The sequence below is a fragment of the Vombatus ursinus genome, unplaced genomic scaffold (assembly GCF_900497805.2).
Source record: "Vombatus ursinus unplaced genomic scaffold, bare-nosed wombat genome assembly UNPS02009205.1, whole genome shotgun sequence".
NCBI lineage: Eukaryota > Metazoa > Chordata > Mammalia > Diprotodontia > Vombatidae > Vombatus > Vombatus ursinus.
The window spans coordinates 41,913,811-41,929,837 of record NW_020948983.1 but is presented as its reverse complement, the minus strand read 5'-3'; the positions used below and the strand labels follow the sequence as shown (position 1 = coordinate 41,929,837).

The 16,027-nt window shown below is 36.7% G+C and overlaps 1 protein-coding gene across 6 annotated transcripts in view; it reads left to right on the top strand.

Annotated features, from left to right (window-relative positions):
- Positions 1-16,027, top strand: part of FAM169B (family with sequence similarity 169 member B) — a 110,070-nt gene that overhangs the window by 44,176 nt on the left and 49,867 nt on the right. For all 6 annotated transcript variants that reach the window (XM_027852221.1, XM_027852222.1, XM_027852218.1 and 3 more), the window contains exon 3: positions 4,109-4,208. In XM_027852221.1, the coding sequence (XP_027708022.1) occupies positions 4,109-4,208 (100 nt within the window). The remainder of the gene's footprint in view (positions 1-4,108; positions 4,209-16,027) is intronic.

The window sequence follows — 16,027 nt, the reverse complement described above, 5'->3', positions numbered from 1 at the left end:
ATGTATAAAACTAGTGTAATGGGAGAAGAAAAAAAGAAACTTCTCTTGTTAGAAAAAATTTGCATAATTCAGCAAAGAGCAGTGGGCAGAGATTTGAGTGGCCTCAGTTTGGATCAATGTGACAAACATTTATTGAGCTCCTATGGGGTACAGAGTTCTGTGCAAAGTGAGGCAAGCCAGTGATAGGAAGTTTAGCTAACACATAGTCCTTTTCCTTATGAAGTGTCCAGGCTAGTGAAGAGGATTCTAATTCTGGCTCAGCTATTGCTTAGCCTTGTGACCTTAACAAAGTTACTTCTCCCTCTGAGCCTCGGTTTCCTTATCTGTAAAATGAAGGGATCACAATAAATTGTCCCTAAAGGTCTTTTAAAGCGCTAAAATTGTCATTCTGTTTTATTGCTTTTGCATCAGCTAATCATAGAGAAACATGGGCAGTTTTACCCTCTCTTCCAGTACCCCCAAGTAAGCCAACATCATTTCAGCTTCGAGGCTGATTTGTTTGTTTGTTTGTTTTTAAAGCACCTTTTGTAACGTATGAGAATTCTGATTTACAACTTCTGAACTCAAATACTGGCTATTTTCACAGCTGAGGCCTCCTCCAGCAGGCTGAAAGGCTTGGCTGAGGAAGATATAGTTTATTACACTGTACTGAAGCTGTTCCAGAGTTAATTAAAACAATGGTTTGTGCAGTTTACAATGCGGCTTCCTTGAGATTTTGGAGACAAATATTTTGTAGTCATTCCCAGAAGAAGCCAGTTCATATGGTGTAACTTTCATACGGTGTGCCTGGGGAGGGAAGTCCCAGACTTGACACTCATTTAGTGCCCTCTAGTGGAAAAATAGGTAATATGGCAAGGTAGTAAGGGAACAAAATAAAGTCAGAGGAAGGCATTTTCTTGAGTCCCTGGCTCATTTGGACGCCTTCACATTTTTGGTTTTATTTCTTATGGGTTAATGTAAGGGGGTTGTGGATTGTTTGTGAGATGGAGGGGGACTCTCAGCAGCCCAACTGGGTAGGACGATAAAAAAGTTTCAGCCTTCATTTATTTAGGATTTCACTCCTATCTGTGGCTAAAAGTATAACCGGACTCCCCCTCCCCCACCATTCTGAATGTTATTTATTGTTATGTCTTCGGCCCCAATCCTACAAAACAATACAGCTCTTCCAGCCAGTTGCTTTTCTAAGATATAAACAAAGAAAATGCCTTCAGGGTTTTGTAACTACCCTGCCCCTTCCCAAAAGGGAAATTTTGACTTAAAAAAAAAAGACATTTGATTTCATACCATCTATGGCCTGAAGCTTGGAGTATCCTCACTGGTAAAAGGATTTGGCCTTTACTTTGACCTTGGGGATGTGGGGTAAACTCCTTGGCTTTTGTCCATCCTATCTGGAAAACCTGTATTAACTGTCTTTGCCATGTAAGGAACTGTGCTATATGCTAGGGATGCAAAGATGAGAAATGATGGGTTCCCTGGCATCCATAATAGTCAGGAATATGTTGAGAAACTTTTTCCTAGTCAAATCCAATCTCTCCAATCCAGCCAGGCATTGTGCTAAACCAGGGGTGTGGAACCCGCAACCTCAAGGCCACATGTGGCCTTCTAGGTCCTTGGGTGTGGCCTTTTGACTGAATCCAAGTTTTACAGAACAAATCCTTTTATTAAGAGGGTTTGTTCTGCGGAGTTTGGATTCAGTCAAAGGGCTGAACTTGAGGACCTAGAGGGCCACATATGGCCTTGAGCCCCCAGGTTCCCCACCCCTGAGCTAAACACTGGGGATAATTAATGAAAAGAAAGACATTCTCTCCCCTCAAGGATTTTGTAGTCTAACAGGGAAGGGGGTGGGGGTTGGGGAAGAGACCACTTGTAAAGAAAGGCAGGAAAGGGAAGGGGGAGAAGGAGATCCAAGGGGTTCCTGACCCGGGGGCATCTTGTTCCTCAGAGTCAAAACCAGGTAGAATAGCAAACACAGAGTAGAGTCACAAATGAAGAAGAATTTGGAGGCCTGTTTTTCCTTCAGCCTTCTGTGGTTTGGCTCCTTGGATTGCCTTTGCCTTCATAAGTAGGGATTTTCCCCACTTTGACTTTGTCCATTCAAAATTGATCTTTGAGTAACAAGGTAACTTAATATAGCTCCCAGTGAAAGTTATTTGAAGATCTAAATGTTTTCTTTATTCACCTTTATGGCATGAAATAACCAAGAATTTCATGAATCTGTTGGTTTAAAAAAAAAAATCACCAAAAAAAGTCAAAGCAGAAAAACAACAGAAGGGCCCTGAGTTTTCTGTTGCTATGATGGGGTGGAGGAAACTCTTGTAGACCATTTGCTGTTCACTGTAGTTGGCATGGTTTCCCCTTATATTTTTTTATACTCTTCAATTCTCAAAACAGAATTTATCATGAAGGACTATGACCCTTAACTTCACAGTGGGTAGTGGAGGACCCCATTATAACTGTAATGATGGTTTTGGATGTGGAATTTTGAGAGGTGTTCTCTCCTCCCCAAAGGGAGCCATGGACCCTGCACATACTACCCTGTCTTGTCTAGTACTAATAGTCAAAACAAGGGAAAATACAGGAATATTGTTTTTGGTAGTGCCAGCCCATGAGGCAAATCTAAACACTGCAGGGCAGCAAGAGGGATATGACTTTCCCAGGATTATTTGCCTGGAACAAAGCCAGAGATACAGCTTAAGGCATTTATCTTATTCTGGGACCAGTGGGAGTGAAAGAAGCCCTGGGTTATTTTCCATTTAGTATACACTGGAGCTTCCACATAGCTGTGAAAATGATTTTCCTGAAGTACAGATCTGGGTTCATGTTACCTTCCTACTCAGTAAACTCCAATAGCTACCTATTACCCCCTACAATAAAATATAAGCTTCGTTTGACATTTAAAGGTCAATTATCAACCTTCACATTTCTATCTTTCCAGCCTTTTAAATCAGTCAATCAGTAAACAGTCATTAAGAATCTATTATGTGCTGTATTAAGCCTTGGGAATACAAATAAGAAAAAAGAAACGCAGTCCCTATCCCTAAGGATTCTATTACAATGTAATATACATGTAATAATAGTAAAAAGAAAAATAAATAACAATAACAGTAATAATATGATTTTAAGTAATAATACAAATAATAAATAACAACAGCAAGAGTAATGATGTAATAATGTCTGAGGTGAGCTCTCTCCTTAGATGGAGGTTGGAGTTCATAGCCCCACCCTCAAATCAGAGAGGCTGAGAGTAGTGATGAGGTAGTATACCTTTGAACTCATTACTTTCCTCCATGCATTCTACAGCCCAGTCACACTGGCATACTTGGTGTTCCTCACACATAATTCTCCATCTCTTGTCACCACACCTTTGCATTGGCTCTTCATGTCTGGAATTCTCTCCCTCCCAACCTAGGTCTCCCTGGCTTCCTTTGAAATTAAACACAAGCACTGTCATTGTAAGAATTCATCTTGGTTCCCCAGCTACTAATGCCTTCTCCTGTAAGGCTACCTTTGTTCTCTCTTTCTCTGTCCCTCTCTCCCTCTCTCCCTCTCTCCTTCTGTCTCTCCTTTTTCTTTCTCTCTCTAAACACACACATACACACACACACACACACACACACACACACACACACACACGATAGCCTGTCTTTCCTTTGGCACAAATATATGTTCTTCTTTCTCTCTCTATGTGTGTGTATATATACGTACAATACATATATGTATAATAATATATATCTATGTATATATGCATGTTATATATTTGTATAATAACCTATGGTATGTAATACATGTATGTGTTCTATAATCCAGGATTCCATCTTCTTTCTCTACATGTATATCTCTATTTGTGTGTATGTATATGTGTGGAGAGAAAGAGACAGATAGAGATAGAGAGACAGAGAGACACATTTGTGCAAAAGGGGAGATAGGTTATCATAAATTGCTTGGGGGTATAATAAAGTAAGGAATATTTACTTGTCTTTTTAATAAAGTTGGACATTGTCCTATCAAATTAACCTATCAGCAACTTCTGATGAATACACTTTCATTAGCAAAGCATTTTCTTGTAGCCTTTTACAGGATGAAAAAACTTTTTTTTTTCATTTTTTAGGTTAAACTTGAAGATGCCTCTGTTTGCTTCCTTCCTATGTACCGTGATGAACCTAAACATAAAATATTGGTTTTGGTTAATCCCCAGGACAGAAAGACAGGTTAGTACTTGTTAATAGAGCATTGAAGCAAGAATCCTGCGTTAATGGTGTAGCAATTAATATAACTGGAAAATGAAGGTGGTGTTTTTATGGTCTTGAGAACAACAAAACAAAGCTGATGTTTTACAGAGTTTTTAGGAACCAAGTGGCATGCTTTTATGTCTGTTGATTGATGTTTGTGTCAATATTTGTATTAGATTCATATCAGCAATCTCCTCCCAAATGACAATATTCAAAGGGTAGTAAATCAGGAAAATAACTTCTGTAGTCATGGAAGTCAAGAACTCAATTCTTATTTTAGTTTGGACAATGACTGACTCTCTCTAACCCAGGGTGTTATTTAAGTTCCCTCAGCTTTATAGAAAGTCCATTTGTGGAAACCTTTTACCTTTTAAAATGGAATCTTTTGGAGAAAGGCATTCCATTTACTCTCTGTTTTATACAATGTATTATTATGTCTGTGGATGCCCATTTTCAAAGATTATGTAATATGGCCAAATATGAAGGTACTATAATCAGTATATTTTTCTGGAGTTAGAGGATCTGCAGAGTATGAGGGTCTCTCAAAACTGGTGAATAGATATGTTGAGTTATCAAATAAGGAAAAGATTGCTCTTGACTTCATGATATTTTCCATCTAAATTCAATATTGTCTAGTGAAACAGCATATAAATTTAAATTTGCACTCAGCAAAGTTTTGCAAATGAGCCAACTCATTATTTCCTAGAAGCATCTTTACCATGTGCCCTTGTTGTATGTGTGGTTGGAGGCTATTTGGGCAGTAGTTGGACCAGGAGATAAATGTATTGTATCTAGCTCAACACAATGAGTTCAACATATATCTATATCTATATCTATATCTATATTTATATCTATATCTATATCTATAGATCAACAGGGTGGGCCACTTGTACTGGGAGGCCCTTTACAAAGTTCAGGTATATAACATGCAAGCAAAAGCATCACACCATATTCAATAAATCAGACAATCCCTTAGTATTCTTAAAGTATCAGTACTGTGTGCTAAGTGCTGTGATAGATATATAGATTAAAAGGAAATAAGCCATGTGGGGTAGGAACAATTTCATTCACCTTGCCTTCCATGCAAGTTAGACTAGCTTTTTCCTTGAAAGATATTGAGACCATCCTTAAAGCTGTTGACTTTGCTTCCTGGTCACCTAAGTACAGAACAGCCATAAGGAGCTTTACAAGAGGTCTGATGCTTGGATGGTGGATTAAGATAGGCAACTTAGATAAGTGAGATTGCCTAGCTGAATCAATTTGAGGTGTTCTCAATACCTATCCTTATTGAATATCTTTCTCCTTTTGCTAACTTTTGAATGACAAGTGTCTTATTTGTTCCCATCTTGAAACTAAACTATTGGGACTGTTCTGAGCCCAGAAAACTCTGTTTTCAAAGACCTTACATTATATATGTGTGTATGTGTGTTATAGATGCCACATACAAAATAAATACAAAGTAATTTATGGCAGGGAGGCATTAGCTTCTGAGGGATCCTGTAAGGGCCTCCATGTAGATAGAAGGTGGCATTTCAGTTGAGTATCAAAGGGAACAGGGACTCTAAGAGTTGGAAGTGAGGAGGGAGTAGATTCTAGGCAGGGTGGATGTAATTGAAAAGGCACCAAGATGGAAGATGGAATGACATCTGTGACAAACCGTAAGAAGGCCACCTTGGATGTATTATGGAGTGTAGCAGGAAGAATTGGGGGCTTGCAAGGTAGATTGGAACCAGGTTATGAAAGGCTTTAAATGACAAATATAGGAGTTTTTATTTGATCTTGAGGTAATTTGGAGCCACTGGAGTTTTTGAGTAGGGAAATGTCATGATCAGACCTGTGCTTTATGAATATCTGTGTCCATTTGGGGTATGGATTGGAGAGGGGAGAGACTTGAGGAAAGGAAACCAAATTAGGAGGCTATTGCAGTATAGGAAATTGCAGCTGATTGAATGAATGTGTGAGATGAGTGAAAATGAGGTGCTCACTATGACATTGAGGCTGTGAGCCTCATGACTGGAAGGCTGGTAGGGCCTTGTGACCGAAATAGGGAAACTCAGAAGAAGAATGGGTTTTGGATAAAATTAATGAGTTGTGTTTTCTACACATAAATATATAATAGGTATCCTACTTAATACTGTATAAACATATCTCTCCTTACTTGGTCTCCTATACCATGGTATGCTTCTTGCAATTACATCACACATATGATAAAAATACCTAGCTCATTTAACAGTCACTCATTTGGGCTCTAATTTTGCCCCCTAGGTTACTAGGTACCTGCTGACTTTCCCCTTTTAAACTGGACGAACAGATTTAATATAGACTTTTAAATCATTCCTCAATTTTCTTTCTGGTCAATGCATGGAAAATCAGTTTTCTCTGAAACTCTCTTTTGTTGGTGCTTGGGGATTTTAGTGTGTTAAGAAAAGGACTTTTTGTTTTCCCCAAAAGAAAAAATGTTATCACCAAGAAAGATTTTTGGTAGTTCAATGCCTAGCATCATGCCTTGCCTTCCGCATAGTAAGCACTTAGTGAATGTTTGCTGGATATTAGTTATTATTGTTACTTCCCCCTTGCCCTGGATTTATAAAACCAAGAATAAATTTGTTCTCTTTGAGCTTAGAATTTATAAAAGTATAAAACATTGGGTATATTGGGTTTTTTTAAGCCTAAATATTTAAAATTATGAAATTGTGTGATCATTTAACTAAAATCTCCAACTCTCAGAACTGTTTCTTAAAACATTTAACAAAACTCTAGTGATGGATCTTTTTAGAATTTACATAATGTAAACAACTTACCCATGCTTATAAATGTGTTTCCTATTTATATTGAAGCTTTTTTTACTTTAAAGAATGTATAATAAATATTCATAAGCTCAAAGAAATCTCACTTTGGACTTTTCCACAGCGGACTAGAATGTGGGGCTCTCTACAATAAGAACTTAAGGTTTCCACATGTTTTTCCACTGTTGTGGGCTGTACCGAGGCATTGTTGGTGCCTGGAGTTCACATGACCTAGAAAAAGGAAACATATTTTAACTTTTCTGTGTTTTTTAATTTGGTCCTTAGAAAAAGCATGGATTAGCACTTTTACAAATGCACTTCATTGTCATGCACCGTGTCATGTGGTCTGAAAGCTCTGGGTCACATATATTTTGAATGCTTAATGGGGCAGCTGGGTGGGGAGGTGGATAGAGTGCCTTGTCTAGAATCCAGAGGACTTGAGTTCAAATTCAGCCTTGGACACTAACTAGCTGTATGACCTTAGGCAAGTCACTTAACTTCTGTTTGATTCAGTTTTCTCAACTATAAAATGGGGATAATGACAGCACCAACTTCCCAGGGTTGTTGTGAAGATCAACTGAGATAGTGTTGTAAAGTGCTTAGCAAAGTGCTATATATATATGTTAGTTATTATTATTACTAATGAGCAAACCTTCACATTGATGTCCTATGTGCTTTTCAGAAAGCTTAACTTTGACATTGCTAAAATGTATGGCTAGTCCGTTTGTAATGTTATTACACAAGTTACATATATAAGAACTGGGGTGGTGGGGAGGTGGAAAGGGTATGAAAAGAACCAGAAGCTATTTGATAAGTAAGTGGGATGTGCATAAGAGTTAATTATTGATAAGTTGGCTGTATCCATCATGGCAATTTCCGATAGTCCTATGAGCAAATGAAAAACATCCTTGAATTACAAATTCCCCTGTGACAAGCAGTAAACATTAGCCTGACTTTGCAGTCAGGATGTTAGTAAGTAATGAAGCACTTAAAACTTGACTGTATAAGAATTTTGAGTACTGATTCCATAAAGTTGATCTGTAGTGTGTGTGTGTATATATATATATATATATATATATATGTATGTATATTTTTTTCTTAAAGTTTGTTTTTCACTTCATCATATTCTGTTATGTCTCCTTACTTTGTGCCCTGCCCCCGCCATCATCTTTCTTTAATATTATTGTCTATTTAAAAGGTCTTGAACTTGTTGATCAATTTTAAAAAATCTTTTATTAAAAGTGCCTACTATATGCAAGGCACTGTGCTAGTCTGGGAGAATACAAAACAGAAAGGTAACAGCTGCCCTTCAGCGTCCTGAGATGATACAGTGTGTACACAGATAAATAAAGTACGTGAAAAGTAATTTCAGAGGGAAAGAATAGATAAGAGTTAGTCTCTGTGTTGTGCTAGGGGTTTGGTGAGGTACAGGTAAGGAGGAAGGGAGTGCATTATATGCTTGGGGGAGCTCTTGTGCAAAAGCATAGAAGTAGGAAATGAAACGTCACATATGGAGAATAACTAGCAGATTATTTTGAATTTTGAATAAAGTGGAGAAGCCAGAAAGGAAAATAATATGAAATGACTAGGGAAGAGAATAGAAAAAGAAAAAGATTGTGGAAGGTCTTAAATGTAAGACTGAGGGGTTGGTATAAGTCAATTGTTAGCTTTTGAAGATTTAGGAATATCAGCGGCACTTCAGGAATATTAATTTATCAACTTTGAGGAGGATGACTTAGAGATAGGGAGACCAATTATTGGTCTATTGCTGTTGCAAGAGAAGATCAACCAAGATGGCAGAAGAGGAGGAAGCAATATAACCCAGCACCCCCCATGACTAGTCCAACAACAGTCTAATAAGCTCGAGTATTGATGAGGAAATTGAAGGAGATACTGCAGAAGATAATTCTAATGGGGAGAGGGAAGGATGATATTAGTATGCCCTAAGAATGTATAATCAGGAGTCATAGAAGGAGTCAAAAAGATGGAGGACTTGGAAGAGATATTTGTTATGTTTTGATGATTTTAAAGGAAGAAAGAAAAGGGAAGGGAAAAAAGGATATCAGAAGGAAGAAAAGGTAAGAATTCTTTTGGGGGGGTGCACTTATAATTACGGGCATAAGTAGAAATCTATAAAAATGAGGGAAGGGTTTTGGGGTACTGCAGTCACTTGAATCTCATCTTCATTTGAAGTAGTCAAAGAGGGTAGAACACACATGTACACACAGAGATTGGAGAAGATAGACATTTTGATCAATAGGAAAATAGTAGGAAACAAGGAGAGAAGAAGGAGCTGGGGGTGGGGGTAGAGGTGGACAGCAGAAAAGGTAGATCTTAGGAAGCATTAGTCATTAGCAAAACAAACTCTTAAGTTCAAAGTGGGGATCATGAAGAAACATTTAAAAGAAAAGAAAGTAAGGCTAAGAATATGGGGTCTGCATGAGGAGATGAGAGGAGGAGCAGGAAAATGAAAGCTTTTTACATCAAGCATAGAGTGGTGCTGAGCATATTCCTTTTCTACACCTCTCTTCATTTATGTAGAGAAGGTGTAGGGAACAAAGAGAGGAAATAGTATAAAGTAAGAAATACACAGTTAATCATCACAAATATAGATATGAATGAAACGAACTCACCTACAAAATGAAAGAGGATAGCAGAATAGATTAGAAAGCAGAATCCAATAATATGTTATTTGCAAGAAACCATTCAAACATAAAAGTTCACACAGTTAAAATAAGGGGCCAGAGCAAAAGTTATTATGCTTTAGCTGAACTCATAAAAGCTGGCAGTAGCAACCATGATCTCAGATAAATAGCCAAAACAGACTTGATTACAAGAGATAAACAAGGAAACTACATTTTGCTGAAAGGTCCCATATATGATGAATTAATTTCAGTACTTAACATATATGCATGAAGTGGTTTATCACCTAAATACATAAAGAAAAAGCTAAACAAGTTGCAAGTAGAAATTGATAGTTAAACTGATAAATGGGGACCTCACTGTACCCTTTCAGAGGTAGACACATATAACCAAGAACTAAACAAGAATAAAGCTAAAGACCTGACTAGCCTTATGAAAAAATTAGGTATGATTATTCTGACAATTGAATGAGAGTAGAAAGGAGTATAAATATTTCTTATCAATGCATGGCACCTTTACAAAAATTGACCATGCATTAAATCATAAAATATCAGAAGCAAATGCAGAAAAGCAGAAATACTAAGCACATGTTTTAATGACAATGCAATGAAAATTATATTTAATAAAGGGCCATTGAAGAAAGGATTTAAAATTAACTGGAGACTAGATAACTTAATCCTAAAGAATTATTAGATCAAAGAACGAATCATAGAAATGGTAAATAATTTCATTAAATATAATGTCAACATATCAAAATTTTTAGGATGCAGCCGAAGTAGTCCATAGGGAAAATGATATATCTCTAAACATATCAGTGAAATAAAGGAGAGAAAACAAATCAGTGAATCATGTAATTAAAAACAGTAGAAAGCAAATATATATATATATATATATATACATATACACACACACATATATATACACATATATATGTATATAGAAAGCTACAATTAAACACCAAAATAGAAATGTTGAAAAACAGAGCAGAGATTAATAGATTAAGTTAGGGTTAGGAAAGATAGAAGGTTAGGTATAATAAAATAGACAAACCGTTAGCTAATTTGATTTAAAAAAAAGAATAGGCAATATAAAAAATGAAAATGGAGAATTCACAACAAATGAAGACAAAAAAAGGATATTATTTGAAACTGTTTTGCTCAACTAAATGCCAATAAAACTGAAGGCTTAAATGAAATGGATGATACAAATATGGTCTTAATATCTAAACCACAGAGAGTCAAAACAGGGCAAGAAAACTATAGACCAACATCCCTAATGAACATTGATGCAAAAATCAGAAATATTAGTAAAGCATCTACAGCAATGCATCACAACAATTATACACTGTGACCAGATTGGATTCATACCACAAATGCAAGGTTGAGTTAATATTGGGAAAACTGTAAACAATATTGACCACATTAATAAGAAGAACAAAAATCACATAGTTATATTAATTGATGCAAAAAAAAAGCTTTAAAAAAACGAAAAAACAAAATTCGACACCTATTTCTGTAAAAAACACTACAAAACATAGGAATAAGTAGACCCTTCCTTAATATGGTAAATAGTACATATATGAAACCAAGAGCCAGTTATAAATGAGGATAAATAAGAATCCTTTCCAATAAAATCAGGAGTAAAGCAAGGGTGTTCATTGTTACCAGTACTACTTGAAATAATTCTAGAAATGCTGACTATAGCAATAAGACAAGAAAAAGAAATTAAAAGAACAAGCAAAGATAAACAAGAAACAAAATTGTCACCTTTTATAGATGATGTGTGATACACTTTGAAACCTCCAGAAAAACAACTAAAAATTAATTGAAACAATAATTTCAACAAAATTCAGGGTATAAAATAAATTCACAAAAATCATTAGCATTTTTGTATAGGACAAAAATCCAACAAGATTTAATAATACTTGTGAGTTTATCTGTCAAGATACATACAGAAAGTATATGAATCTAACCATAAAACACTGTTAAGGAAATACAGACCTAATTAATTTGAGAATATTAATTGTTCCTGAGTAGGCCTAGAAAATCTAATAAAAGTGATAATACTATCTAAGTTAATTTGCTTATTCAGTGCCATACCAATCAAACTACCCAAGGATTACTTTATCAAACTAGAAAAAAAATAATGATGAAACTCATCTGGAGGAACTAAAGGTCAAGAATCTCAAGGGAAATAATGAAAAAAAAGAAAAGTCAGGAAGGGACCTAGCAGTACCAGGTCTCAATATATACTGCAAAGCTGTAATCATCAGGACAATTTGGTACTGGTTTAAAAACAGAAAGATTGGTCAGTGGAACAGATCGACATACTAAAGTAAATGTACCTAGTGTCCATAGAGTTTGAGAAACTCAAAGACTACAGCAACTGGGGTAATGACTCACTGTTTGAGAAAAACTTCTGAAAAACTGGACTGCAATCTGGCAGAAATTAGGTTTAGACTAATATCTCACAATATATATTAAGATGAACTCCAAATGGGTAGTGGCCTAAACACAGAAGTTCTTATCATAAACAGATTAGAGGAACTATGGATTAGAGAAGAGTTTATGACCAAAAAAAAAGGATAGAGAGGATTATAGAAAATAAGTGAACAATTTTGATAACATTAAAATTAAAGAATTTATGAACAAATGAATCCAGTGCAACTAAGATTAGGAGAGAAAGTTAACTAAGAAAAAATTGATAACAAGTTTCTCTGATGATTGTCTCATTTCCAAGACACATAAGAAATGGATTCAAATTTATAAGAATAAGAGTTATTTTCCAATTGATTGTCAAAGGCTATGAGCAATCAGTTCTCTAGGAAAGAAATCCAAGCTCTCTAGACATATAAATAAAATGTTCCACATCACTAATAATTGGAGAAGTGAAAATTAAAACAATTCTGAGGTTCCACCTCACATCCAGATGATTGGCAACATTGGCAAAAAGGATAATAAAAATATTGGAGGGACTGTGAGAAACCATTTCCATTGAAGCATTATCAGCTGAGCTATGACTTGGTCCAGCCATCCTGGAAAGCAATTTGCAACGATGCCCAAAATATTACTAAATATGCTTTGAAATTTAACTCAGAAATATCTTATGGTAAGGAAGTAGTCTTAGAAATATAACTCTTATGCTTGTATCTCATTGAAATCAAAGAAAGAGGAATGGTCCTATGTGTAGGACCATTTTAGCTCTTTTTTGTGGTGGCAAAGAACTGGAAATAAAGGTAATCCCTATCAATTGAGGAATGGTTGAGCAAATTATAGCATATGTATGTAATGGAATACTTTTGTGCTATAAGAAATGATAAAGAGATGATCTCAGGGAAACCTGGAAAGACTTATATAGATCAATGCAGAATGAAGTGAGTAGAACCAGGAAAATAATTTATTCTAAAATATCAATATTCTAAATATTAAAAATTTTGAAAGATAAAAATTCTGATCAATACAAGGATCATTTATGAATCCAGAGGACTGATGATGAAGAATGCCACTCACCTTCTGATAGACTAATGAATGAGACACTTGTTTTTAGATATGGGAATTTGTTTTACTGGAATATGCTTATTGGTTTTTCTTTTTTTCTTTTCCTCATTGGGTGTGAGGATGAGGAGAAAAAAATTCTTGATAATTGAAAAAATAAAATTTAGTAATATTATTTAAATCATTGAAGGTTCATGTGGAGACCCAAAGCTTCCTTTTCCACTGAGAGTACTAAAGGGGAGAAGATTGTAGGTCTAGAGCTTAGAAGAGAGGTTGACTGGAAATATATGTTGGTGTGTTGTCCATACAGGGGTGATAGTTGGAATTGTAGGGATGAACGATGGAGAAGGTATAGAGAGAGGAAAGAAGGGGGCAAAGAGGACTCAACATCTACATAAAGAGAATCGGGGGATGGGGAATGAAGAGAGGAAGTAGTGGTCGAAGGCTTCTATCTGAATCCCAGAGAGGAGAAAGTAGTTAAAAGTGTAAAACATTTCAGAGGGCTTCAGCAGGATAAGCACTGAGAAAAAGGCATTGCAGTTGACATTTAGGAGGCCATGACGAATTTTGAGGGAATGGTTTCAATGTAGTGTTAAGGGCAGGGGTGTGTTACAGCCAGCTCATACTGGCTTGATTGTTCAGCGTTCAGGGTGAGCATTTATGCCATGGAAATCAGCAGATGCCACAAACCAGGCTTGACTTATTGCTTTGCTGATTATCTAGATTTAAAAAAGTAATGGAGAAAATGTAAATAATGCAGTTTAAATTTAAAAGTGTGCTGAGTGTGGTGTACTTCCCCCTTTCCCACCACCCCTCCAAGTTGGTTATTAAACATTTACTAGCATACCACTGAAGAGGCAGAAAAGCCTGATTGCAAAGGGCTGGAGAAAGAATAAGTAGTGAGGAAGAAGGAGTATCAGTGAAAGTGAGGGAAGAGATGGGAGTGTCATTTAAAGGGATAGAGGGTAAAGGAAAGCTGTTTTGTTTTGTTTTTCAGGATTGGAAAGCAGAGAAGAGAGAGCAAACTTTGGGAGCAAAAGCCTGAAGGTTGTAGGAGGGTCCAGGGCAGAGGTGGGAGTGCAGAAATTTGTCTTAGGCTATCTCTTCATGTGTGACCATCCAGAAGGAGTAAAGGGGAGTGGGGTGAGAGAGTTCACATTAGTATGGTCTCAGTCTTCTCAGTGAAATAAAAAGCTGAGTTATCTGCTATAAGCAAGGGGAGGGAAGAGGTAAAGAAGAGTTGTAGGAAGAGAAACTAATCTTGAGGAGGAAATGAGCCGGGGATTGATAAGGTTAAAACAGTCAATAGCACCAGGGTGCTATCTGAGGTTATGTGACCTAAATTTGGTATTTTACACATTATTTTTTTAAATCATCCTGGTTGCCCTTCTTTAACCTCAACTGTAGTTTTGTCAATGGTCCTTTTAAAATGTGGTTCCAAGAACTGGGCACAGTATTCCAGATGTGTAGTTATGAGTCTTATTGACTCTAATAAAAGCTAGACTGAACTATTCTTTCCTCAAGCGCCCTGAAATTCCGTGGGGACCTTGTTCAAGCTTTTTCGAAAGATTCCCGACGACAGTGGTTCCTTAATCACATCTGCAAGTTCCTTCAGGACCTTGGAATGTAATTTATCTGGGCTTGGATACTGGAACTCATTTAATGCAGCTCACATATTATTTCCTCCTTGCCCATACAGGGCTTTTCAATTCCTTCTTAGCCCTGTTTCATTCTACCCTTTCTAGTACAACAACTTTTCTCTTTGGTAAAGAAAGAATAATCAAAATAGGAACTGAGTTCTTCTGTTTCCTTGCTGCCTCTGTTAATATAATACCATCTGCCCCAAGCAATGGATCTTGTTCTGTTCTAAACATATCCAAAAACGCCCTTTCTGTTATTCTTAGCATTCTCTTTGCAAGCCTGAGCTCATTCTGGACCTTAGCCTTCCTGACACTATTCTAATAGGTCCATGCTTCTCCTTTTGTATTCATCAGTGGTTATGTGCCCCTCCTTTCATCTTTTGTACATGTGCTTTTAAAATCTGAGCGCATCAGAGCTTGGTGTGTTGTGTGTAGTCCCATTGTTTTATTTTATTCAGATGAATCCTGAATTTCCTACTCATCAGAATCATCTGTGATCTTTTTGTCAGAATTGCATTTCTTAGACCTTCCATGTCTCTGAAGCTTTAGTCATCGTGAGTCTCTGATGATAGCCTCATAACTATTGTCTCTCTGAACACTTTGAAATCTGTTTCCCCAGAGTCTAGATTATATGCTTTTCTAGGGCTCGCATTCACTTACCTGGTTATTATGAATCTCAAGATGACGTGATCACTTTTTCCCTCAGTTCCTGCCACTCAGAAATCTGACACCACCCTACCTTTGCAACTCCATCTTATGCTGCTCCCTTTATGTCTTTCTTTTGTGTTCCAGTCAGACTCTGTTGCTTTCCATTACACATTCCCATCCTCTCTTTTTGCCTTTGCCCACACTCTCCACTATGCCTAGAATTGTCTCACTCTCCCATTTTGACTTGTTATGGTCTACTTTCCTTACTTACAGGCCTCAGCTCAGGTGCTCTGTTCTGAGAAGTCTTTCCAGATCCCCCCCCTAGCTAAAGGGGAAGATTGCTCCTTCCTCAAATTTCACACAGCACTTGCCTGGGCTTTTCTGTTGTGTGAATCACCTACTTTCTTTCTTTTCTTTTCTTTTCTTTTTTTTTTCTAGCCAAAGACAAGGTTTATTAGAACATCCGTTATATTGGGCAGATTCTTAAGGAATCTAAGCATTTGTATCACTAATGCAAGCAGGCCAGATATAAAGAATCTGAGCCCTGGCTAGATTTTAAGAATCTGAGCACCTTAATGGAGACAAGA